General features: G+C 40.8%; 1 protein-coding gene across 1 annotated transcript; it reads right to left on the reverse strand.

Moving 5' to 3' along the window:
- Positions 1–10,573: 10,573 nt before the first annotated feature.
- Positions 10,574–26,096, reverse strand: LOC111157395 (DnaJ heat shock protein family (Hsp40) member A2). The gene is made up of 9 exons (XM_022518767.1): positions 25,890–26,096; positions 24,396–24,455; positions 23,859–24,082; positions 21,122–21,202; positions 20,742–20,875; positions 18,466–18,662; positions 13,459–13,603; positions 13,155–13,282; positions 10,574–12,378 (listed from the first exon to the last, which is right to left on the reverse strand). The coding sequence occupies exons 1-9, from the start codon at positions 25,965–25,967 to the stop codon at positions 12,187–12,189; spliced, it is 1,239 nt and encodes a 412-aa protein (XP_022374475.1). The 5' UTR covers positions 25,968–26,096; the 3' UTR covers positions 10,574–12,186.
- Between the last annotated feature and the right edge of the window lie 298 nt (positions 26,097–26,394).

Raw genomic sequence — 26,394 nt, forward strand, 5'->3', positions numbered from 1 at the left:
TCTCTCTCTCTGTCAAACAAATAAAATCATTAAAAAAAAAAAGTGCCAAGGCACTTGAACGATGCCTGGTACCCAGTAACTCTTAACGGAGGCCCTGGACATATACCAATTATATAATTATATTGATCTGGAGATCCTGTGTATTGAGGGGGTGAAATGGGTGGTGGGTGGGGTGGACATGAATACCAGAATCTAGTGAGAGGTGAACTTGAACTTGTTTCCTTCCTTATTACTTAATTGATTTTAGCCTATAGATGATTCTTTCTGGCACATTCCTGTACATTCGCATAAGCCTTGTGGTTATTTTGATACTTTTACTGGTTTTGAGGACTAAATCAGACTTGAGCAGAAGGAAACTGAGAGACGCCTTGCTGGCTTAGTTGCTGGAGCATGTGACTCCTGATTTTGGGCTTGTGGGTTTGAGTCCCACATTGGATGTAGAGATTGTTTAAAAATAAAATCTTAAAAAAAAAAAAAAAAAGGGAACAGATGTTTAACAACTGACTTTGCTCAGAGATTGTTGAGATCCTAATTCAGAGTGCCTCAGGCCCAGCACCTGAGTCCCATCCCTGATGGATACACGGTTCTCTGTCAGAAAAGGTGCTCTAAGGATGACGTCTCAACATCTCATCTGGCCAAAGATGATAGTGGAAAAAGACAAAAGCACTAAGGCCAGGAGCAGAGACAACACCAACTCCCTACCCACCCCCAACAAATGTGGACAATTGATGTTTCTCAAACCCATAAAATAAAATGCTGTCACCTTCCATTCCTTTCTATATGGAAATGCTGGCACTGGCATTGTCCGGGTCATGTAATTTAGGTGAGCATGGCCCCATCTCAGGCTCACAGTTGGGCATGGAAGCCAGGCCCAGCATCCCTGCCCCCAGAGATGGGCTCAAGGATGGCGTATGACCCACATAGGACAGTAAGTGCCCCACAAGGGACTTTTGCTGGCAGTGTGGAGAAAGAGTTGCTGCTTTGATGGCGTTGCTGACTTGGTTGTACAGCATCAGGTTGAAGGCCAAGCCCTCCTTGGAGTTTGGACTTGAATGAGAATCCCGTCTTCATCACTTATTGGCTATGTAATCTTTATGAAATTCCTTAATATCTCTGAGATTCAGTTTCCTTATCTATAAACTGGGGCAACAATAATTTCTACCTTCCAAGGTTGGTGTGGGGTTCGTATGACATAACATATGAAAACACTGGCATGTACCAATCATTCCATGATGTTGGTTGGCTGTTATGACACCATCCACACCCTGGGATGTGGAGGCAGCAAGCTTCCATCCTGTTCAACCTGTTCCTCCACAGCACTGTTGCTCTCTCACCAAATACATATGTGTCTATGTGTATCCTTTTATACTGTGTGTACACATACACACACACACGCATATACGTATATCAACATATATATGTCGATGAGGCATCACCAGAGGGTGACAATACACCTGGGATTTTAGAGGAAACCAGTTTCAAATATTTGATCCTGTTGATGGAAAGCAAGTGGCAGCTTCTGGCCACAGGAGCATAGTTCCCATCCATCTACGATACAAAAGGATCATTGCTGCTCTGGTCATGTGTTTTAAGCCCTGTCAGGAGATAGATTTGAGCTGGGCCACCTTTACATCAGGTAGGACTCAACTGTTGCAAAGTGACAGAAAACCCAACCCAAATCGGCTCTAATCACAAGAACTGAGAATGAGGAAGGTAGTTGTTTATTGGACCAGAAGTAGGCTAACTTTTCCTGCATAGGGTCACATAGTAAATATTTTAGGCTTTATAGACTATATGGTCTCTGTTGTGACTGCTCAACCCTGCTAGTGTAGCAGAAAATCACCACATAAAATATGTAAAAGAATGAGTATGGCTACATTCCAGTAAAACTTTATTCACAAAAACAGGTGGTAGGTTAGATATGACCCATCGGCTGTAGTTTGCTGACTGCTGGTTTTAGGGGAAAACCAGAGTATAAGTACCCAGAGGAGATAGAAAAAAAGTAGCCAAAATATAGAAAATGCCCATTATAAGCCTTTAATGCTCCTGACATAGGCTTCATTTTCTGTCCTCTTCAAGCTAACACAGGAAAACGATGTTGACTAGCTGGGCTAGGGATTAGTCTACATGGAAAGAACAGAGAGATTCTTTCTCTCTTGAGTCTACGATATCAGGAGTTCAAACTCAGGACCTGAAAGAAGGGTAGATTGCAAGCTGGGGAGCCTATGTGCTGAGGTTTTACTTCTTAATAAGCTGATTTCTTTCTTCCTTTTTAAGATTTTATTTATTTATTTGACAGGCAGAGATCACAAGTAGGCAGAGAGGCAGGCAGAGAGAGGAGGAAGCAGGATCAATGCTGAGCAGAGAGCCCAATGCGGGGCTTGATCCCAGGACCCTGGGATCATGACCTGAGAGGGAGGCAGAGGCTTTAACCCACTGAGCTACCCAGGCGCCCCAATAAGCTGATTTCTTTTGTGCCAGTTCTAATTTCTTAGGCAGACCACTGGAACCATGATTGTCCATGGATCAAGACTCTTGGACTTTCAGTGATAGGTTATTATGGACTCCTCCCCTTCCAGAGGGGTCTCACTGCTTCTTATGCCTGGTGTGTCTTTGTTAATTGCGATTACAAAATGCTTTAGATGTAAGTACGTACTCACCAGTGTTAGTAGGACGTTAATCAGCCATTGTACACTCATGTTTTGAAATGTTTTGGTGAGATAAACAGGTACACCATTGGCAAAGGCATTCTAAGGATTTTATGTGGACAATGTATTAAATAGTTTAAGGAATCTTGTGTTGAACAAGTGTAGTCATTAGTCCTCTGTGAATAAATATGCGGAAGGACAAGGAAACTCGGTGGACAAACTCTTTGGGACCAAAGCTATTCTAATAATAAGGAGTCAGAAGGTTTCCAAAGGAGATGTCAGAGCCGGTTAGTGGAGCACTGCTTCTCCATCCTTGAAGTCTTGGATCTTTCTCATGTCTGAAACATAAGCTGTGACAAGAGCCTAACCTATGGTTGAATCTCTTCTCTTTGAGAGCAAGAAAGGAAGCATCCAAAGCATAAATTCCTGTAACGAGGCCACTATAGTGGACGTCTCTAGATTGTTGGGATACTCAGGGAGGATCCAACACTGTCTTTCTGGGTACCCAGCTACCAACCCTCTGGGATCAAGCCACAGAGGACCTAGAATTTAAAGAGCTTTAGCTACAAGACATCCTTGGACCAGGATGCCTGGGTGACTCTGTCAGTTAACGGTCTGCCTTCAGCTCAGCTCACAGTCTCAGAGTCCTGGGATCGAGCCCTGCATCAGGCACCCTGCTCAGCAGGGAGTCTGTTTCTTCCTCTCCTTCTGCTGTTCCCCTGCTTATGTTCTCTCATGCTCTCTCTCAAATAAATGATTTTTTAAAAAAAAGCTTATAAAAGAAAGACATCCCTGGACCAGCGTGATGAGAAAGAGAATGGGATGAAGTGTCACCATATCTGTCATGCACTGTGACCCATATTGACAGAGCTTGCTCATTGAGAGCGCTGGGCAAAGTCTCAACTATGCCTTCAAAGAAATAGCTCAGCTCTCAATCTGCTTTTAGATGCCTAAGCAAGGCCAAAACCTTGGAGACTTGAGTCTAGCTGTATTTTTTTTTAAGATTTTATTTATTTATTTGACAGAGAGAGATCACAAGTAGGCAGAGAGGCAGGCAGAGAGAGAGGGGGAAGCAGGCTCCCTGCTAAGCAGAGAGCCCCGTGCGGGGCCCCATCCCAGGGCCCTGAGATCATGACCTGAGCCAAAGGCAGAGGCTTAACCCACTGAGCCACCCAGGCGCCCCTTGAGTCTAGCTTTAATCAGTTGTCCATGAGGGAAGCCCAATTCCCACTGGTATCAGGATTAGTACATAAGGCTTGATGGGCAGGTGTTTCCCTGGAACAGTACCTATACTGTCTCAGGAAGTGGCATTCCCAGGCATTCTGACCGACTCTTGTGTCTCCTAAAGTTAAATATATGTTAAATATAGACCCCCACTTTAAATATAGATCCCTGTTTTATGGATTTTGGTTCTACAGGGAACTACATCATAGATTTCAGGACTGAAAATTATGCCTTAATAAAGTAAAAAAGTAAGTAATCATAACTTATTTGGTGAGGAAAATATTTCAGCATGAGATCTTTGGTACTGAAGAAGCTGAGAAACTCATTTTGGCTCTATCCTCCAATTCTAACAGGGATCTACTATTTTTTTAGAGTCCTTTTTCAGATTTAGGTCATTATTTCATATCTTTCAGATTTTAGATTAGGTTCAAAGGTCAAGAGGAACTCCTTTCATTCAATAAATAATTATTTAAGTTCTACTATGTGCCAGTGTTTTATGCATTAGAAGCTTAACTTTGTAATCTGTGCTTTGTGTACAAATGCACAAAGACATATTTATGAAGTTATTATCCGTATGATTGTTTGTAATAAGAAATAATTGGAAGCAGCCTAAGTATCTATTGTGAAAATTAATGAAGGGAAACCTCATTTAGAATGGAGTCTGGGAAGGATTCCTGGCTGGCCCAGTCGAGAGAGTGAGCAACTCTTGATCTCGCAGTTATGAGCTCAAGCCCCGTATTGGGTATAGAGATTACTTAAAAATAAATAAACTTGGGGTGCCTGGGTGGTTGAGTTGTTAAGCGTCTGCCTTCAGCTCAGGTCATGAACCCAGGGTCCAGGGACCGAACCCCACATCGGGCTGCCTGCTCGGTGGGAAGCCTGCTTCTCCTTCTCCCACTCCCCCTGCTTCTGTTCTCTCTCTCACTGTGTCTCTCTCTGTCAAGTAAATAAATAAATAGAATCTTTACTAAAGAAATAGATAGATAGATAGATAAACAGACTTAAAAAAAAAAAAGAATGGAGTTGGGAAAACTTGAAGGGGGAGCTCTCACAAACTTCTGTTACAGTTTACTTTACATTCCTGAGCAAGAAGTTCACCTTACTTCCTCAACAAGAGGGTGGAAAATTACCTCCTTGCCCACCAACACCCCAGCCAGTGAGAAACTGTCACAATTCAGCCAATGAGAAATCATCACCACCCTGAACTCTTGCTTTCCTCCAATAGACTTTCTTTGAAAGCAACCCCTCTTAGTGTCTTCATTTTTCTCTATAAAGTAATATTTCTCTCCTTTATTGTCCAGACTTGCCTATGGTTTGCCATTGTTTGTATGTCACGAATTGTTAATTCTTCTGCTATTTCCCAAATGAACTTGATTGGTTGGTAAAGTAGCTGGCTATTTGATTTTTAAGGTCAACATTACCAATAGAAGATTAGATTATGGTCCATCCAAACATCAGGACTGTGAGGTCATTGAAAAGATGACATAGATTATTGTGTCAGTATGCAAATATGGCAAATGAATAAAAAGACCTAAGAAAAGTTGTTAAATAAATTGTATCCCATTTTCACATACACAGTCATGAGAAAATGGTAAAAGTACATCTGCAAAGAGGACTAAAGATGGGAGGTTTGCTTCTATATACATTAAAAAAATCTTAAAGAATGAAGACCAATCTGTTTGCATGGATAGTCCCATTAGTATGGGATTTGAGAAGGGGATTAGTCATTTTTCAAATCTCATTTTTTTTTTTTTTAAAGATTTATTTATTTATTTATTTGACAGAGAGAGATCACAAGCAGGCAGAGAGGCAGGTAGAGAGAGAGGAGGAAGCAGGCTCCCTGCCGAGCAGAGAGCCCGATGCGGGGCTCGATCCCAGGACCCCGAGATCATGACCTGAGCCGAAGGCAGCGGCTTAACCCACTGAGCCACCCAGGCGCCCCTCAAATCTCATTTTTTAAAAGATTTTTATTTTATTATTTGACACAGAGAGAGAGATCACAAGTCGATAGAGAGGCAGGCAGAGAGAGAGAGGGAAGCAGGCTCCCTGCCAAGCAGAGAGCCCAGGACCGTGAGACCATGACCTGAGCCGAAGGCAGAGGTTTAACCCTCTGAGCCACCCAGGTACCCCTCAAATCTAATTTTTTAATGATCATGGGCTGCCTAACAGAAAATAATTTGTAGATCACAAGAGGGGATTGGCTGTTTACACACAGATGGGTAAAATACATCAGTAATGAAAGTCCTCAACTTACCACTGTTAAAGAGCTTCTTCAGGTCCTTTTCTTTAGCCTGACTTACAGTGGTACTGGAAATTGGTTCACTTTGACCAGAGATTTAACTGAACTTCCAGAAATTAAAAACAAATGGCAATTATACTAACATTCTCTAGAAGTCTGCACCAGACTATGTGGGCTTCAGAGTTCTATCAAATCCCTTGCAACTGGGGATGAATTAATCACAAGACTTTTGGAGTAATTATTAGATTACATGTATTTCTTTGTAATCAAACTCCAGCTATTGATACTAATATAAAACGTGTTTACTTGAAACCGAAAGAACGTAAGACTTGCGAAGTAGCAAGCCAAAAAAGGAAGTCTGGGTTTATGGATCTTATTCTGTGTGGCATTAAGTAAATGGGTTGGCAAGGAGAGACAAGAAAGTGAGTCAGTATAATTAGTACTTCCAGCAAAATACATAAGACCTAATTGATACAATTGTTAACAGTAACTTCGTGTGGGTTTCCCAAGTAAAATATCAGTTACCAGGTAGGATCCACAATGTCCTTCCTACTCCTCAGAACCAGATGATTATTGTATGCAAAAAAACAGCCACTGTACCAAAATAAACACTGAAGGTTCCATCCCCAGTGTTATACATTTTAGTTAAAATTCCAAAAGCACAAGTAACAAAAGAAAAAAAGTAGATAAATTGGACTTAAAATTAATAATCTTTGTGCTTCAAAGGATACTATCAAGAAAGTGAAGACAAGGGGCACCTGGGTGGCTCAGTGGGTTAAGCCTCTGCCTTCAGCTCAGGTCATGATCTCAGGGTCTTAGGATCAAGTCCTGCATCAGGCTCTCCGCTCATTGGGGAGCCTGTTTCCCCCTCTCTCTGCCTGCTGCTCTGCCTACTTTGACCTCTTTCTGTGAAATAAATAAAATCTTCAAAAAAAAAAAAAAAAGCGAGGACAATCCACAAATGGCAAAAAAAATTTGCAAATCAAAAATCTTGATAAAAGATAAACTGTAGGGGTGCCTGGGTGGCTCAGTTGGTTAAGCGCCTGCCTTTGGCTCAGGTCATTTCAGGGTCCTGGGATTGAGCCCCGTGTTAGGTTCCCTGCTCAGCGGGAAGCCGCCTTCTCCCTCTCATTCTACCACTCCCCTCCGGTTGTTCTCTCTCTCAAATAAATAAATAAGATCTTTAAAAAAAAAAAAAAAAAAAAAAAAGATCAACTGTGGTATACCCAAAAAATAGAATCTTACTCAGCAATGACAAGAAATGAGTTATCAAGCCACAAAAAGATATAGATGAATCTTAAATGCATATTGTTAAGTGAAAGCCAGTCTGAAAAGGCTACATGCTAACTATATCACTCTAATTATATGAAATTCTGGAAGAGTGAGAAACAGAAGAGGTCACCATGGGCTCAGGAAGGGTGAGGGGGGTTGAACTGGTGAAGCACAGGGCTTTTTTAGGGTGGTGAAACTATTCCATATGACACTGTAATAGTAGATACATGACACTATGCATCTGTCGAAACACAGTGAACTTTACAGCAGTGACCCTCAATGTATGCAGATTTGAAAACATCATATAGAGGTGGTGGGGGGTGGTTCCTAGGATGAAATGCAGAATATGCAACACAATCTAACTATATTACAACATATTAACAATCTCCCTGAAGGGGGTGAGGTTACTAACCTAAGTCACTTTGGAAATGAAATCTGTAAAATTGAAAGGAACTATTCTTAGCAGTGTACACTAGTTCATCACTTGTTTCCCAGGTGGGCATTGGTTTACAGTTCTGCTATCACCAACCACGTATCATCGTGGAATTCAACAACTAAGCACAAATGGTAGTAGGTAAATGGCGGGAGCAAGCTTTCTCAGTGTTTCACTAAAATAACACCAGACTGATTCATGCAAGTCGGCCAGTTAGAAACAAGTTCTATGCACGTGCCTTGAGAGTTTTAATGTTCTGCAGTGTTTCACTGAGAGACCACTGTGAAATTGTGATAGAATAAGAAATACACATTTGGTCTTTATTCCTGGTTCCCAGCACAGAGCTCTTAAAACCCTTCAATTTCCTGATAGGGGTGGGAAGAGTGTCTTTTTTATACATAACAAGATCTTTTCACCCATACCTGATTTTATGCTAATGAGACGAGTCTTGAAGGATGTTAGCTGGTTACCAGAGGAACCAACTGTGTGATTAGAAGGTTGGAACTTTCAGCCTCACCCTCCAGACCTCCAGCAGGTGAGAAAGGCTGAGGTGAAGTTCAATCACAAACGGTCAAGAACACAAAGAGTTCTAAGACCATTCTTCCACCACTGGTTAAGACTGGAGCGGCGGGTAGTGGGGATAATATTCATTTAGCCTTCTGAGCTTTCTGGGCACAGTTGGCGACTTTGCCAGCTCCAGCTGCCTTCTTGTCCACTGCTTTGATGACACCATTTAGTGGTAAAAGACTGGTTAATGACGATACATTGTTAAGACCAGGACAATGTTTTGTGAACCATTTTGTGTGTGTTTATGTGTGTGGTAGTTTTAGGTTATTGGTTTTTTAAAATCAGTACTTTTTAATGGAAACAACTTGGCCAAATCTGTCAGTGAATTTTGAGACCCTACATTAAAACAAAAGGTTAATGGGACAAACAAAAATAAAAACCCCATAAATGGCCAATGAATTTAATCAGTTGTGCCTATGAATGAAACCTCCACAGGAACCTTGAAGGAAGGGGCCAGAGAGCTTCAGACTGGCGAACACATCAAGGTGCTGGGAGAAGGATGTGCTCAGAGGCATGGCAACTCCACATCCCTTGTCTTGGGCATCTCCTCCCTTTGGGTGTTCCTGTGTTGTATCCTTTATGATAAACTGGCAATCTCGTAAGTAGTGTTTTCCTGAGTTCTATAAGCCATTCTAGCAACCCGAAGACGGGGTTGTGGGTAATGCCGATGAGCAGTTGGTCAGAAGCGTAGGCAACAACCTGGGACTCGTGACGGACACCTTAAGTCGGGCAGTCTAGTGGGACTGAGTTCTTTTTTTTTTTTTTTTAAGATTTTATTTATTTATTTGACAGAGAGAGATCACAAGCAGGCAGAGGCAGGCAGAGAGAGAGGAGGAAGCAGGCTCCCCGCTGAGCAGAGAGCCCGATGCGGGGCTCGATCCCGGGACTCTGAGATCATGACCTGAGCCGAAGGCAGCGGCTTAACCCACTGAGCCGCCCAGGCGCCCCTGGGACTGAGTTCTTAACCTGCGGGGTCTGCCCTAACTCCAGGTAGTGTCGGAAGTGTTATGAGCAGAGGAAACAGGTTTTTCAACATGATACCGATTCATTCCTGCAACTAGTGCTGTGAGAAATTTTACACATATAATCAAGGGACATTTCTGCAAAATAGCTGACCAGTAGTCCTCAAAACCATGTAGGTCTTCAAAAACAAAGGGAGACTGTCACAGCAGAAGAGCCTTTGCAGATATGACTAAATATAATGGGATATCCTGGAACAGAAAAAGATAAAAACTAGGAAAATCTGAATAAAGTATGGGGTGGGGAAAGATTTGAATACATTTCTCCTAAGATATACAAACAGTCAGTAAGCACAGGAAAAGATGGCTAATATCATGAGACATTGGGCAAATGAAAATAAAAACTGCTTCATTACCCACTAGGATGACAGATACTAACAAATGTTGGCAGTTAAAGTGGAAAAATTGAAATCTCATACATTGCTGGTAGGACGTAAAATGGTATAGACTTTCTGAAAAAGTTTTGGCAGTTTTTCAAAAGATTAAACACTTACCATGTGACCCAGCAATTCCACACCTGGAACAGATCTTAAAGAATTCTAAGTATGTCCACACAAAAATTTATACGTGAATGTTCATAGTAGCATTATTCCAATGGAAAAAGCCCCAAATGCCCATCAACTGATGGATGGGTCAGCAAACGCATGGTACTGCTAGCAACACAACAGATTACTACAAAGTACTGATCCATACTATGACAGGGATAAACCTTGGAAACATTACTAAATAAACAGCTTACAAAAGGCCACATGTTGTTATGAGCCCATTTTATACAAAACGAAACTAGCTTAGTGATTGTACTAGGGGCTGGGGAACAAACAGAATGAGTAAATGCTAATGGATTTGGGTTTTTTCTTCTGGGGTGATGAAAATGTTCTGGAATTAGTGGTGATGGTTGCAAACTCTGTAAATATACTGGAAACCACTGAGTTGTACACCATTTTTTAAAAGATTTAATGGCACAGGAGTTATTTCAATAAAGTTGTTAAAAAGACTCTTTTAATGTCAATACCATACATGCTTATTCTGTATACAGGTGCTCGACAAAGCAGAGCACGGCCGAGTGCATAACAGATTTTAACAAGGTTGGATTCTCCTTCCATATGGTTTTCACTATGGCCAAAAAAACCTGGGTAGAAGAATTAAAAAAGACTACACTGAACAACTCTAATGTTTTATAAACCTTTATTGGAAAGGCTACAAACTTTATATTGCCACTGCATTTCTTACCCTTAAAGTGGTTGTGGGGAAGTAACCTTGGATACAAAACTACTATGCTGTTGAATCTTGCCCAGGCTGGTTGTAAAATATTTTTTGTACAATGGAGGTAGAGAGGATAGGGCAATAATTTAAACCTCACAGGCCTTGATTAATGCCAGGACCCTTCCCACCCCCACCACACGCCCCCATTCAGGTTATGGTAGACCTAGAAATAAACTACAAGTACTGTGTTGAGGCTCAGGGATGGCATAATACATTTTTAAATTTTAGTTTTCACTTTTCCCTCTTTGTTCTTTTACAAATGTAAAATGTACAACTAATGTTTCTTCTCCCTAAAATTAAAGTGTGTTCTAAAAATATCTACTCTGGGAATGAAAAGAAGGTAATAGAAGATGGAAAGAGCAACACAACATCCTCTTCATAGCAGTTTTACCTGATTTTTCTCATACCAGCCTAAGAGTCTTACTTTTCTATAAAACATTAGTAATCAATGCTTCCCCCAATCTCAAATATTCAACTTAATGGAGACAGAGAATCTTTAACTTAACATTTAATGAAAACAGCATTTTAACAGGTTCTACGCAGACATGGTTCTAATATTGATTTGCTGTTACCTTATTTTTAAAAGGGGTGGTGGTGGGGAGATACAGAGGCTAGGTTAACCTGGCCCCGATGCTCAGGATTGTAACTTGTGAGTTACATAACTCAGATGTCCTTGACTGTACAAAGCATCAATTGAAGCCAATAAAGCCTGTTTCTACCAACATACCAAACTTTCTTTTTGCCTTTTAATACTATAAAATGGGCACATACCTGAGGCATAAGCTTCAGGCCAATGGGTTTTTAAGGGCTGCTTAAGAACCAGAATAAAGGATACATTCTCCAGTTTAAGGATACATTTTACAGTTCAAAGTATGTTCTTCCTTCTAAAAATGTGACACAAAGAATAATTTATACCAACTGCTTTTTATTATCGAGTTTCAGAAACCTTTCACAAGATGGTAAAAAAAAAAAAAAGTGGGGTGGGACTTTACAACCACAGCTAATGTTATTTTTTTCCATTGTTCCCAGTCAGCTCCAAACCCATTGTGTGCAAAGCCCATTTTTCCATGCATCTAAATGATAGATACAGGCTATGAAATTCTTTATTCTATTTGTAGCAGCTTACGCAGGTGCAGCCAAACACAAAGCTTCAGGACAAATTGTACACAAACTTTACAATGTGGGATTTGGATTTAAAATATGAAACATAAAATCTACACAAAACTGATAAAAATCAAGCACGGATACCAGGACTGAAACTTATAACCCATGTGTGAAAGGGAGTCTTATCTCCTTTCAAGTGCTTTATTCTGCTACAGAACAGTCAAAATGAAGATGTAAAGCTTTGTGGTTAGTTTAAATTATACACTCTGTAGATACTATACCAATTTTAAAAGTTACACATAGACCAACAGATGTCCATCAGTTCATCTGGACTGACCAGACCCTCCAGCTGGATCGCTGAAAGCAAACCGGGCAAATGTGGAAAGAAAATCCACCTGTGCAATTTGTTTGCAGAGTTTACTGATGGGCACATTGCACTCCTGGTCCATGATGGCTGCTGCTTTCTTCATCAGAGCTATCATTATAGGCTTCACGCCTCTGACCACCTCCCGAGCCCCGAGTGCTATCAAATTCTTGAAGCTCTACCTCCTCTGTGTCTCCAATTATGTTTGGAACTTCTGGTCTAGACGGCAGAAGATCTTCTAGTTCCTTAACGAAAATCAAAATGAAACAAAAACGTTAGTTTGTGAGCTATCTCTTGGCCTTCCCTCTGGATACAACCCAAAATATATGCTTCTTTGAGAGTTAAATAAATCTAGTGTACTTTAAAGCCAGAGATGACTAACTGATGACCCACAGGTCAAACCTGCAGACATCTTTTGTACATCCCAATATTGCTTAAGACACAAAACACCAGAATTAGTTGCCAACAATTAAACACTGGAAAATTTTACCAAAGACACGCTTTCCTGCAAGGAATAACTAATGCTAACCTGGGAGGCTGCCTCTTCAGGTAAGGGATCTGGTGTTCGGGGTGTCTCAATCCTCCCACAAACTTACATCCAGTTTGCTTTAATTCTTTACTATTCCCTGCTTGGCACCATCAACGTTTACACCAGCAATTTTTTTTTTTTTTTTTTTGAGAGAGAGAGAGAGAGAGAGAGAGAGAGAGCAGGGAGAGAGAGAATCTTAAGCAGGTTCCATATCCAGCGAGAATCCTGACATGGGGCTTGATCTCACAATCCAGAGATCATGACCTGGGCTGAAACAGAGCTGGATGCTTAACTGAGCCACACAGGTGCCCCAAGCCTTGCCTTTAATAATCACCAGGTCAGCCCAACGATCACTCAAAATGTTAAAATAGCAAAGTTTTACAAATTACATGTTCTAATCTTAGCACCAAAAACAAATCAAACGTGACAAAGGACCACCTCATTCTTAAACTTTTAAGTAATTTGTCACTTATATATAGAGAGAATACTTACAGAAAGCTTGTCTGGGTTGATCCAGTTGTTTTCAGGAAACTGCACATCAAACTTTATGTAGAGATCACCTTTTTCAAAGGGATTACGATACTGTGGCATTCCTTCCCCTCGAACTACACGGACACAACCTATTATTTGAGTAAGTAAAAAGAAAACTATTAGAATTTTAACCAAGAAGCAAGCTGCTCAGTACTTTTTTGAAAGTCACCTACTATAAAAATTTACTAACTGCAAAAACAAAACAAACAAAACAAAAAAAACCCTTCCACATGGAATCCTGGATCAGACAAAAATCAAGACTTACCTGGTTCAATTACTTTTCCAGGGGGGTATTTCACCACAATCTGACGTCCATCAAGGTGCTTAAATGTGAACTGAAATCCACACAGAGCTTCAACGAGTCCTATCTTATATGTCATGTGCAAATCATTCCCATCTCTCTGGAACACCTATAAATAAAGCAAACAAAACACATTAAAAAAAAAAAAATTATGGAGCCATACCCTGTTGTGCTGTATTCCTTGAAATGATTTCAAAACCTTCATTCTACCATTCATTGTAAAAGCCAAACTGTCATCATCCCTAATTCCATAAATTTATATAAGGAAACCGAGCTATTCTCATGTAATATACTAGAAACACCAATCAGAAAACGTTGGAGTGACACCTGGGTGGCTCAGTCGGTTAAGCATCTGCCTTTGGCTTGAGTCCTGATCCCAGGGTTCTGGGATCGAACCCCAAGTTGGGCTCCCTGCTTGGTGAAGAGCCCGTTTCTCCTCCTCTGCCCATACCTTCCCTCACCCTCCACTGGGCTCCTGCCCTCTCTCTCAAGTAAATAAGTAAAAATCTTAAAAAAAAAAAAAAAAGAAAGAAAGAAAAGCAAAACAATGGAATTGGGAAAACTGGCTGATAAAGCATAGCTGAGGCTCCAAAAACCACAACCAGGGATATTCTGCAATTCTGGCTTATTTTCTGGCCCTGCCTATGAGCAAAAGGTGTAGACAGTCCAGGGGGATTCTGTAGAACAGATTCACCAGACATGATCATTAACAGGGAAAGAGGAGAGCTTATGTTCAACATAAAAAGCTTAACCAGGGGGCGCCTGGGTGGCTCAGTGGGTTAAAGCCTCTGCCTTCGGCTCAGGTCATGATCCCGGGGTCCTGGGATCGAGCCCCACATCGGGCTCTCTGCTCAGCAGGGAGCCTGCCTCCTCCTCTCTCTCTCTGCCTGCCTCTCTGCCTACTTGTGATCTGTCTGTCAAATAAATAAATAAAATCTTTAAAAAAAAAAAAAAAGCTTAACCAGTAATGCTTGGCCACTAAATGGACTCAATATCATGTTTTACACATGTTTAAGTTTTACATTTAAACTCTATAAATGTGAAAAATTTGCTTAGATGAACGTAAATCAAACAGCAGTGCTAACAGTGACTAATTACACTATTAGCCTATGGCTTAAGTAATGCAAAGATAATTTAATAAACATCAAGTATGTTTCTGAGCTTTCAGTGTGTAGCAAAAATACATCCAATTGCACAAATACCTAACATAATTTTTGCTTATTAGAATTTACAACTATCTGTACTTAGCTCTTGAAATTTAAGATGAAGCAAAATTGCAATGGAAGGTCTCACCTAGATTTTTTTCAATACTAAATAGTCTCTCCTCCAAAGAATAAAGCAGATGAACACAGGGAAAGGGAAGGAAAAATAAGACAAAAATAGAGAGGGAGGCAAACCACAAGAGACTCAGCAACAGAAACAAACTGAGGATTCCTGGAGGGGAGATGAGATAATTGGGTGATGGGCATTAAGGAGGGCACTTCATGTTATATGCAACTGATGAATCACTGAATTCTACCCTTGAAACTAATAATACAGTATATGCTAACTAAATTCAAATTAAATAAATTTTTTAAAAAGATTTTATTTATTTGACAGAGAAAGAACAGTGAGAGAGAGAACACAAGCAGCAGGAGAGGGAGGGGGAGAAGCAGACTCCCTGCCGAGCAGGGAGCCCAATGTGGGGCTCAATCCCAGGACCCTGATGAGCCGAAAGCAGATGCTTAACTACCTACCCAAACAGGATGTTTTAATGTTTTCATAACTGCAAAATGCTAGTGTTTCTGAACATCTTGTAACATTATTGTTCCAGATGGCTCAGTGGGTTAAGCCTCTGCCTTCGGCTCAGGTCATGATCTCAGGGTCCTGGGATGGAGTCCTGCATTGGGCTCCCTGCTCAGCAGGGAGCCTGCTTCCCCCTCTCTCTCTGTCTGCCTCTCTGCCTACTTGTGATCTCTGTCGGTCAAATAAATAAATAAAATCTTAAAAAAAAAATTATTGTTCCAAGAACCATCTATAACCAAATACCCTTCGGTTAAAGCTGCATCAGAAGTAGGGAACAAGAGGCACCATGTTCTTAGAAGGGAGCTCAACTTAAAACGATTCCAACTGAAGATGATATCGGGGTTGTTTCAGTGGGCAGGGAACTCTGGTGGAGGGGTGAGTAGGATAGAAAATTTGATGCTAAAATCTGAACAGAACAAATAGGAATTCAGGGAATTTTTGAAAAACCAGGTTAATGAGGAGGAACTACCAAGAACCAGACAGTAAAAGACTTAAAGTGATGATAATTTCTGGAAAACAAAGCATAAAGAAGGGAATAACATCACCAGATACTGTGGTTCCTTGCTGTGCAAATGCACAACTGTAGCCATTATCACCAAAACATACATACACCTGTACTGAAAGATGAATACACATGATATAAAGCAGTCTCAAAACTGAAATGTTTTCTGACTGGAATATTTGTATGTTTTGGCTATAACACTCACCCTAATCTCATGGCCTGACAACTCCTTTAGCACAACTGCTGGTAGTGGGAAAAAAAAAAAGCCCCAAAGTAACTATAAGCTTTTTCATTAACTACTTGAGACTAGCCAAATTTTCTTAGAAGGTTAACATTTTCAGGACACCTAGATGGCTCAGTCAGTTGAGCATCAGACTCTTGCTTTTTTTTTTTTTTTTTTTTTAAGATTTTATTTATTTATTTGACAAAGATCACAAATAGGCAGAGAGGCAGCCAGAGAGAGAAGAGGAAGCAGGCTCTCCGCCAAGCAGAGAGCCCGATGTGAGGCCCGATCCCAGGACCCTGGGACCATGACTCGAGCCAAAGGCAGAGGCTTTAATCCACTGAGCCACCCAGGCACCCCAGACTCTTGCTTTCTTTAGGCTCAGGTCCTAATCTCAGGGCTGTGAGATTGAGCCCCATATTGGACTCTGCACTGACCATGGAGTTTTCCTGAGATTCTCTCTCTCCCTCTGCTCCTCCCCCACCTTTCTGTCCTTCTCAAATAAATAAGTAAGTAAGTCTTGGGGTAGGGGCCCTGGGAGGAAAGGAGTTACAAATATTTCAACCTGTAAGATCCTAAGGCAGAATTCTAGGAATTACTATTTTTTACTAAGCAAGGAGCACTTGCTATCTGTAGGTTTGGCAATATCCACAAAGGGCCTAAATATATATAGTAATTTATAGATTTGCTGAGGTAAAAAATTTATCCTGAGAAAGGCTAACATAGGAGAGAGCAAGCTACAATCTAGTTAGGGAATTAATCCAACCAATCAAATTCTCTGAATCGACATTTCAATAAAGCTTTACTCTCTATTAAATTCTTTAAATGATTTTCAAAATTCACTTTATTTGTAGAAATCACCATCAAATGAGGAAAAATTTTTAGTACAAACTAAAAAGGTGCCCTCTCTCTGCCTGCCTCTCTGCCTACTTGTGATCTCTGTCAAATAAATAAAATCTTAAAAAAAAAAAAAAAATAAGGCGGGGGGACGGTGCCTGGGTGGCTCAGTGGCTTAAAGCCTCTGCCTTCAGCTCAGTTCATGATCTCAGAGTCCTGGGATCAAGCCCCGCATAGGGCTCTCTGCCTGCCTTTCTGCCAACTTGTGATCTTTGTCAAATAAATAAAAATAAATAAAAAATAAATAAATAAAATCTTAAAAAACAACAACAACAACAACAAAAAACTAAAAATGTGGTTGACTTGTGATATAAGAAACTTTAGAGAAACTCAAGTCAATGTGATCAAGTATGATGCCAGAACCCTGTGGAAAGCTGCTATAGTCAAGAATATGGGTGATTATGGGGCACCTGGGTGGCTCAGTGGGTTAAAGCCTCTGTCTTCAGCTCGGGTCATGGTCCCAGGGTCCTGGGATCGAGCCCCACATTGGGCTCTCTGTTCAGCGGGGAGTCACTTCCCCCTCTCTCTGTCTGCCTCTCTGCCTACTTGTGATCTCTCTCTGTCAAATAAAAAAAAAAAAAAAAAAGAATATGGGTGATTACTAAAAAGAGGTTTCCTGAATAGCTCCAAATACCGTCTTCAAGAATAAAGGCCCTCAGTACATGCACTGGACTCCCTGCTTGGCGGGGAACCTGCTTCTCCCTCTCCCTTTGCTGTTCCCCTTGCTTGTGCTCTCAAGTTCTGTCAAATAAATAGATAAAATCTTAAAAAAAAAAAAAAAAAGTGCAATGGTATAATCAAAATAAAAAAAACTAAATCACATCGTTGGACCAGTTAATTATGCCTTGTATATAACATACAATATGTATCCAAAATAATTATTTTTACTTTTTTAGCATTTTATTTATTTGAGAGAGAGCACGAATGTGAGAGCACAAGCAGGAGCGGGGGGGGGGGGGGGCACAGGGACAAGCAGACTCCCTCCCATCTGAGCAGGAAGCCTAATGTGGGCTTGATCCCAGGACCCCACGATCATGACGTGAGCCAAAGGCAGATGCTTAACCAACTGAACCACCCAGGCACCCCCAAAATAAAATTTTTTTTTAAAACTGCAGAACCTTTTAAGAAAAGGTCATATGGTAAACCCAGAATGTAAAACAAATCAAGAGAGCAGCACTGAAGACTGAAGTCCTATCCACCACTCACCACCCACCACCCATCAAAGGAGTTTCACAATGAAAAATGAGCTGCCTTAGATCATCTGGTCCAATGCCCTTATTTTCATAAACAAGGAAACTGGGGTATAGAGACAACAGGATTACTTAAGATTATAGTGCTAACCAATGGCTGAGCTGGAACTAAAACTGACTCCTTTTCAGTGCTTCTGACTGCACCTGCTTTGTTGGTCTACTAAACAGTCAGTTCTTATAAACTTAGCCCAACCACATAACTTCTATGTTCAGTGTTGTTCCAGAGAACCCAAAAACATCTAACTTGTATCTTAAACATGAGACCCATTTCCGAATAAAACAAAAATTAAACAAACAAACAAAAAGGAAATTACCTCATGTTCCTTCTCTTGTAGCAAAAGTACAATGTCTCCTGGTTCCACTCCTGGGGCCTGATCTGCTTCCCCAGTGAATGTAATTCTCTGTCCATGTTTCATGCCTTTGTCTACGTGGACTTCAAGAATCTTGACTTCTTTAATCACCTTCTTCCCTTCACATTTTTTACAGCGGTCCTTTTCATTAATTACCTCTCCTAGAAAGAGAGAACATTGAAACTCCCAGCAAAAGTATTACATTGTACTCTTAAATATTTTTATTAATTAAATACATGTTTTGGATTTAACTGCTATGTAAAAAGTTTTGTTTAAATTATCATTCTTAATAACAGAAACTCACATCTTACTACAAGTTACCTGAAGGACCAAGCTACCTGGTTCCATTTCAAGAAGAAATGTTACGAGAAATGTAATGTATCTTAAACAATACTTTCCTGACTCCTGACTACACTTCCTAAAAGTTAAAACAAAGCCTAAGGATCAAGGAAACAAAATGGGTAGTCAGATGCTAAAGCTTCTGCAAGTGCTACTTCATTTTTTGTCCTCAGTCTTTAGTTTCATGTAAGTTTAACTCTACTGCCAGAGACAGCCCAAATAAAAACTTAAAAAAATCTTTTATGGCTCATTGTTACCTTGTATACTGGGTATGTGATTTTATTTATTTCCTAGACTAACCCCTGCCCAGACATCCTATTACAGATTTTCCTTTTATTTAGGTACACTATCACTGAGATATTTCCAAAACCAATAAAGACATGGCTAAATTTTAGCTGACACTGAGTATCCCCAAACCAAGTTTAGGACAACACAGTTTCTTTTCTAAGCATTCTTCTGAAACATTTAATTAGTGGTATAATAAAGTAAAACTGAAGCTCTACACAGTACATTGTGAAAAAATAGCATTGATTTCTACTGGCTGATTACTGGCACACTTTAATGCTTAGGTAACATGTATAATTAATGACTTCAGGGACTATTTCTAGAACACGACTCTCAAAAATTATGTTCTGTAAAACGCCAGTTCCTCATAATGGTACATAGGTAAAGATTTCAGTAAACTTTGGTTCCTTGATAGCAGGAACTGTCAGAGCTTTTAATAAGGTAAAGTGCACTGAGACGTTCCAGGAGGGGAATATAATATACAGTTTCTCCATTATTTCACCACTTCCTCGACCAATCTGGAAAAAAATGCTCTAGAACTATGCTGCCCAATGGTAGCCATCAGCCATCTGTGGCTATTTAATTAAAATTTAAAATTCAGTTGCTCAGTCACACTAAGCTACATTTCACATACTGAACAGTCTCAGGTGGCTAGTGGTGACCATACTTGACACTGCATACACAGAAAAATTTGTAGAAATATTTTATTAGAAAAATTTTGTAGAATTTTTGTATATCATTGTACATCATAGTAGAAAACATTTATTAGATGGCACTGCTCTAGAACAGGGTCTGGCAAACTAAAACCCACAGGCCAAATTGGGTATACCTGTTTTTCTAAGGAATGTTTAACTGGAAGTCAGTCATGTCCATATGGTTATATATTGTCTATAACTATAAAACCACTACAAGGACAGAGATGAGTAGTAGTTTCAGAAATCACTCTGAGGGGGCGCCTGGGTGGCTCGGTTGGTTCAGCCACTGCGTTCAGCTCGGGTCATGATCCCAGAGTCCTAGGATCAAGTCCCGCATTGGGCTCCCTGCTCTGCGGGGAGTCTGCTTCTCCCTCTGACCTTCTCCCCTTTTATGCTCTCTCTCTCTCAAATAAAGTCTTTAAAAAAAAAAAAAAATAAGAAAGAAATCACTCTGAGCCCAAGTATTTCAAAGCCATTCAAAACCTGAAGTAGTAAAAAAACAAAACCAAAAACACAAAAACCCTGAAGTATTTACTTCTGTGAGAAGAGCTTCAATCCTCATTATGCTTAAAAGCTAGCTAGCTAAAGCGTACAGTAAAACCCTCCACTTATCAAAGTAACTGAACAATGTGCTGTCTCCCTCTTTATCAAATATAACCTTTAAAAATATAAAGCGACAAAAAAACTTTGCCCATTCTTTCGAAACTAAAGAAGACTAACATTTCACTAAACAAATTTAGTGTTGTGTTCATTCCGCCTATGCATAATAGAATAATTACTTTCATATTTATCTTTTAGAACTCTTTATCTTTAATAAGATGAATACAAACACATGTTAAAAAAGAAAAATGATAAGCCTCTCCAATTCCTGCATTTCCAATCCATTTCAACATAAAAGCAGAGAAGTATTGGCATGCATACCTTCTCCATTACAATCAGAACACACAGACTGCATCTGTTGTACCATTCCTGGAGCCAGCTGTCTGATCATGATGCGTACACCTCGACCCCGACAAGCACTACACTTCTGAACAGCTCCAGACTTTCCGCCTTGGCTAAAGGAAGGAAAGATGTAAGTTAGATTTTTGCCCACAGACCATTCCATTGGCCATGACAAACAGGAAATGTGCTTTTCACCTTCATCTTCAACCTCCAATGACTAGTATTTAAACTTTCAAATGTATCAGAAAATGTTCTATTTGGGTAGTTTAAATCATGAATAATTTTTACCTGGTATAGACTAAATGTGCCACTGAAAGAACAGAAATTAATTTATTTCATAAACCTGAACACACACTTACCCACTGCATGCACTACAGAGTACATTCTTGCTAAGTTGTAGTTTGGTTGTCTTGCCATTATACAGATCTTCTAAAGACACTCTGGGAAGAAAAGAATTAGGTCCAATCAAATTCTGCCAAATTCTTCTAAATATAAGATATAAATGACAGCTTGTGCAGCAAATTCTACTATAACCTTTTAAAGAATTCAAAATCATCTTACATTAAGTCAATTGACGGAACTTTTATTTTGTGGCTCAAATTAGCAGAAGAATTTTATCATTATGGACAGTATATACGGTGCTCAAAGCCACAACCTATAGGATCAGGCCAACAATTTGCTACGCTGTGTTTTCTGATAGAGCTGATAACTGAACAAACTCTAGCACCACAACCTTCTTCTGGCCTCAGGCAGGAGCCTCCATCTAATACAACCCTCTGAATGAGATACAATTATTATCCTCATTTTACAAGACAAAACTGAGCAGAGGTTAACTTGCCTTACTTGGTCACACAGGCAGCATAGCTCCAGAGTCCATGCTCTACTAAAGGCTCTGCTACCCCAAAGAACAATTTTTAGAAAGGTGACAAAGTTATAACTTATAAGAGTTGTATGCAACTTAGCTTGCATATGTCTCAAGAACAAAACAAAACAAAAAACAAAAGTGACCTTATCAACAGTGGGACAAAGAGGAGGAAAAGAACAGGTTTTCAACAGAGCCTAGAAGTTTAAGAGGTCTCAAGGAACCACTGACTTATAACCAAAATTATACCTTTGAACAACTTTTAACAAATTTCCAAAGGGGTCTATGATTTTTTAAAAAAGGACAGTTTAAAAGCCTATTAAAAATATAAAACTGAGGGCGCCTGGGTGGGTCAGTTGGTTGGGCGGCTTCCTTCAGCTCACATCATGATCCTGGAGTACCCAGATCGAGTCCCGCATTAGGCTCCCAGCTCCATAGGGAGTCTGCTTCTCCCTGACCTCCTCTCTCCTGCTCTCTCTCATTGTCTCTCTCTCAAATAAGAAAATAAAATCTTAAAAAAAAAAAAAAAATACAAAACTGATAAAATCCAATTCACCTTTATACAGCATATGTAAATTACAGGACTGTTCATTTCCAAACTAATCTCAAAACAATCTATGTGTATCAAGTCTCAAAATACTATTCTTTAGGGTCTGAGAGCAATTCTTTTAATGTGGTTTTACTCTTCTCATTGTGTTTTAAAATCTCCTTTAGCAGTAAAGAAAGCACCTATACTATTTATTTTGTGGTATTCAAGCTTTCCCAAAATCATTACCTCAAGCTAAAATTTGTATGTTCTAGGCAGTGTAAGAATAAAACACTACCAACACTTCCCAAATCAGACAAAAGCAATTGGCTGCATCTGTCTTTTATACCCATAACAATCTTTAACCAAATCATCTACAGAAAACAAATAGGTAGCTCTTTTCCTCCTTACATATCAAATTACACATAGTATACAAAACCACTACCTAAGAGGCCAGAAAAATACAGACACTTCAACAAACATGGCTTATGAAGGAAAAGTGTGGGTAATGGTCTGGCCAAGCTGGCACTCTCCACCAATGACGCTAAACTGGCACAATCCTTTATAAGGCAATTTAGTTGTAGTTATCAGCCTCAAAACGCTGAAGCCTGCCTGGATATCTCCGCCAAGAAAAGACAATGCTGTATACAAATCCAGTCAAAGCAGCTATTTATTACAGAAAAAAATTGGCAACATCCTCTAGAAAAGGTGAATGCTTAAATAAATCATAGAATGGAATATTATAAAGTCACCCAAAATGAAATCCTGTAACAACAGGTAAATTTTAATACTGTTAAAAGAAAACAGCATCTACTGTATACGTTGAAAAAATTTTAAAGTGAGTATTAAGAATTTATTAAGGCACAGCAAGTACTCTCCTGATCTTATTTACCTCTTAAATCACTTCTGTATCAACTAACCCACCGTACTTGGAAGAATATCCAACTGATAATTTATTTCTAAGGATAAATTCTTTAAAAATACAAACAAATTTAAGAATGAGATTCAAACAATGTAGAAGTTTACACTTACTCTTATCTACTCAAATATATAAATCAGGTAATAATGAAATATTTTAAATCAACACTTGAAAGTCTCTGGTATTTGCTAGTAAAACCATTACTGGTGCACGAAAAGATAAATGACCTCACAAACTTTGCAAAGTAAAATAGCTATTTTCATACTGTAGAGGGCTCATGGGTTCACAGTCTAAGACCAAGGTCAGACACCATTCATACGGTGGCAGGTTAATGTCAGGCTAGAAGCCAGCAAGCTCCATGGAAACCAATTTAGGAGAGTTCACACTGAGGATCAAGTAATGAGTGACTGTAACATGTAAACAAACTAGTCACAGTCCCTCACTTTGTAAGTTTTTAAATAAAAAGTAACTTGGAAAATTTAAATACTTAAAATAATCTTCATTATTGTAATTTTAAATTATATAGTAACAAGTGGCTTCAGACCAATATAACAAAACCATCCGCCTCCTCAGTAGAAACATCAACCATCCTTTAAGATCTGTAGCAAAATACAAACACCCAGGTTATCAAATTCAATTTAGTCATCCAATGAGGACAGGAAGGAAATGGAAGATTTTTTTTTCTGACAAAAGACAGAACATTTTTGATACCTTTAGCTTTACTAAGCATTACTACTTGAAAAAATAGTACTCAATATTTTTTTAAAAAGAAAAAAAAAAGATATTCACTTAAGTGGATGCATCATGTCTTCTCCTCTTCTTCTGCCATTTCGACTTCTACTCTGATTGCCCATGAAGCCGAACAATCCCCCACCAAAAATGTGAGAGAAAATATCATCCATGCCACCACCTCCACCGCTACCTTCCCGAAGACCTTGTTCTCCATATCTGTCATATAATTCACGCTTCTCAGGATTTGACAGTACTTCATATGCAAAACTGATTTCTTTGAACTATTATATAAAAAAAAAAAAAGGCAACAAGGAAAACAATTAGAGTTTCAAGTAGAGGAGTGGGGGAAAGGCTACTGGAACCTGGAACCCAATTATCCTAACAAAAGCTATAAATTACCTTTGGTTTGATTCTGGTCTTATCTCCCACCTACGACTGCCTGGAATGTTAGCATTCCCAATACAAAACCAAAATACTCTTCATGTAAAAGTTTGGCTTAATGGGAACAGATGGGACTTTTCTTTACAAGATTCCTTTTTTCAAGCAGGGCAATTTAAAACTTAAACCTCTAAGGAAAAGTCTCAAGTAACTTACTTTGTCACCAGCATTTGGATTCTTATCAGGATGGTATTCCTTGGCTAACTTTCTGTATGCCTTCAATACAAAAGAAAAATTAAAAAAAAGGTTACATACAAAATCTGATTTAACGATTTATGAATACTAAATATTAATTTTTCTGAGAAGCAATGGGTTAAAACCACAACCTTCCAAAAACATCTTTTATTCATTGAGATTGTTTGACAATCTGGATTCATAAGCCGAGAAAATCTCAATATTGTTTACTAATTTATTCACCTCAATACTGTTTACTCACTAACCAAAGACAAAATATCGGAGAAATCGGTATTTTCATTATTGTCAAATGTCTCTGATGGCCAGTAACCATACCAAGACGACTCCAATGAACGCTGAAGAAAAGATCGTTAAGTTTGTTAAAACTGCGAAACATTTTAACTAAAAATTAAGCTAAGGTTAGAGCCTCTGCTCAGGATGGCTCCTACCTTCGCTCTAGGGGAAACATCAGCCAAGAGAAGCTCCTTTTATTTTTTCATGTGGAGGATTAATTAGGGTATTAGTTAATTGGAGTGACTTCAGTTTTCGTGAAGTTGCATACATTTAGGTGGCTAGGATACACAGCACTTAAGTCTTTATTCACAGACACATGAATTATATAATACAGACCAGCATTTCCGGTAAGGTAACAGGAAGTCCATTTTACTCTCAACTCTACCGTCCCAAGGCCTAAGGAGCAGTCTCATTTTTTCTCAGCTTACAAATCTGGATACTTGAAGCTCGGTGAAGACTGTGTAGTGCTCAGTCACATGCCGTAAGTGCTTTGAAATCTCGAGATCAAAGATTCGCAGCACTGCAGAGCGCAGTAAGACCTTATATTTATTTTTAGTGTACACTCAGGTGTTTGGCTGGGACCCACGGGCTACTCCTGAAGCGGGTACAGACATCTAGGCTACCTGCCCACAGAACAATACACAGACGCACCGGTCGGTGGGCGAAGGAGGAAGAAAGGGAGGCGTTTCTGCGGCTGCGGCACCCTACTGCCCGGAGGCACCGGCGGGGGCGGCCTCAACCCGCCCGCCAGGCCCTAGACCCAGGCCGGACTCGGCTCCGAAGCCAACGACCGCGGCGTAGACAACTTCTACCCCGAGGCCGAGATGCGCTGTGCGCCTCTGTCCAACCTGTTTTTCCAGGGTGATGACCTCCGCGCGGGGAGGGCCGCGCAGGCTGCAGCCTCCCGGGAGCGCCCGGCCTCCGGCGCCTGCCGGGGTAGGGAGGAAGGAAGCGTTCCCGTCGTGTTTGCGCAGGGGTGGGTTTTATTTGCTGCATTTGCGGGCGGGCGGGGCCGACGGCCCAAGGTCAGCCGAGGCCGGTCTCGCTGCCGCTGCCGCCCCCCAGCCTGAACCCGCAGCGTCCGGCGCCGGCTCCTGGGCAGCCCCGTAGCGCGGCCTGGCCGCCTCAGCCGAGCAGGCCCGCGCCCCTCACACCTTGCCCGGCCGTCCCGCTCCCCACTACCTTCTTTAGCTCGTTCTCGCTGGCGCCGGGAGGGACGCCCAGGATGTCGTACAGCTTGGTGTCGGCCACGTTTGCCATGGCGGCCGGCCCGGCAGCGCTTAGGGAAGAAGGCGACGGAGCAGACGGAGCGCAGCCAGGCCCACAGCGGCGACGGCGGCAGCGCAGGCCGAGGAAGACGGCGAGGGAAAGAGGGGCGGGGCTGAACTTTGACCCGGCGCACGGCGCGCCGTGACGTCGCTGCGCGGAGTCCGCCCCCAAGCCCTCGGCCCTGGCCGTTGGGGGTCGTGGTGGAGGACTCCGCGGTAGGCTGGCTTTTCGTCGGGGTCTGGTCACGCGGGCGGGGTCCAGCGTAGAAACTGAAAGAACTGTGACCCGCGCTTTCCAAGAATTTCAGCTCTCTGCGAAAGGCATTTATGGAGAGTGCTGAGGGGGATGAAGAGGCTACCCCCTCGGTCAGCTTCGCGGGCAAGAAAACCAGGCCGGGCCCCCGCGGGAGGCCCCGCAG

This window comes from Enhydra lutris, unplaced genomic scaffold (assembly GCF_002288905.1).
Source record: "Enhydra lutris kenyoni isolate GAN:26980312 unplaced genomic scaffold, ASM228890v2 scaffoldscaffold54, whole genome shotgun sequence".
NCBI classification, from domain to species: Eukaryota; Metazoa; Chordata; class Mammalia; order Carnivora; family Mustelidae; genus Enhydra; species Enhydra lutris.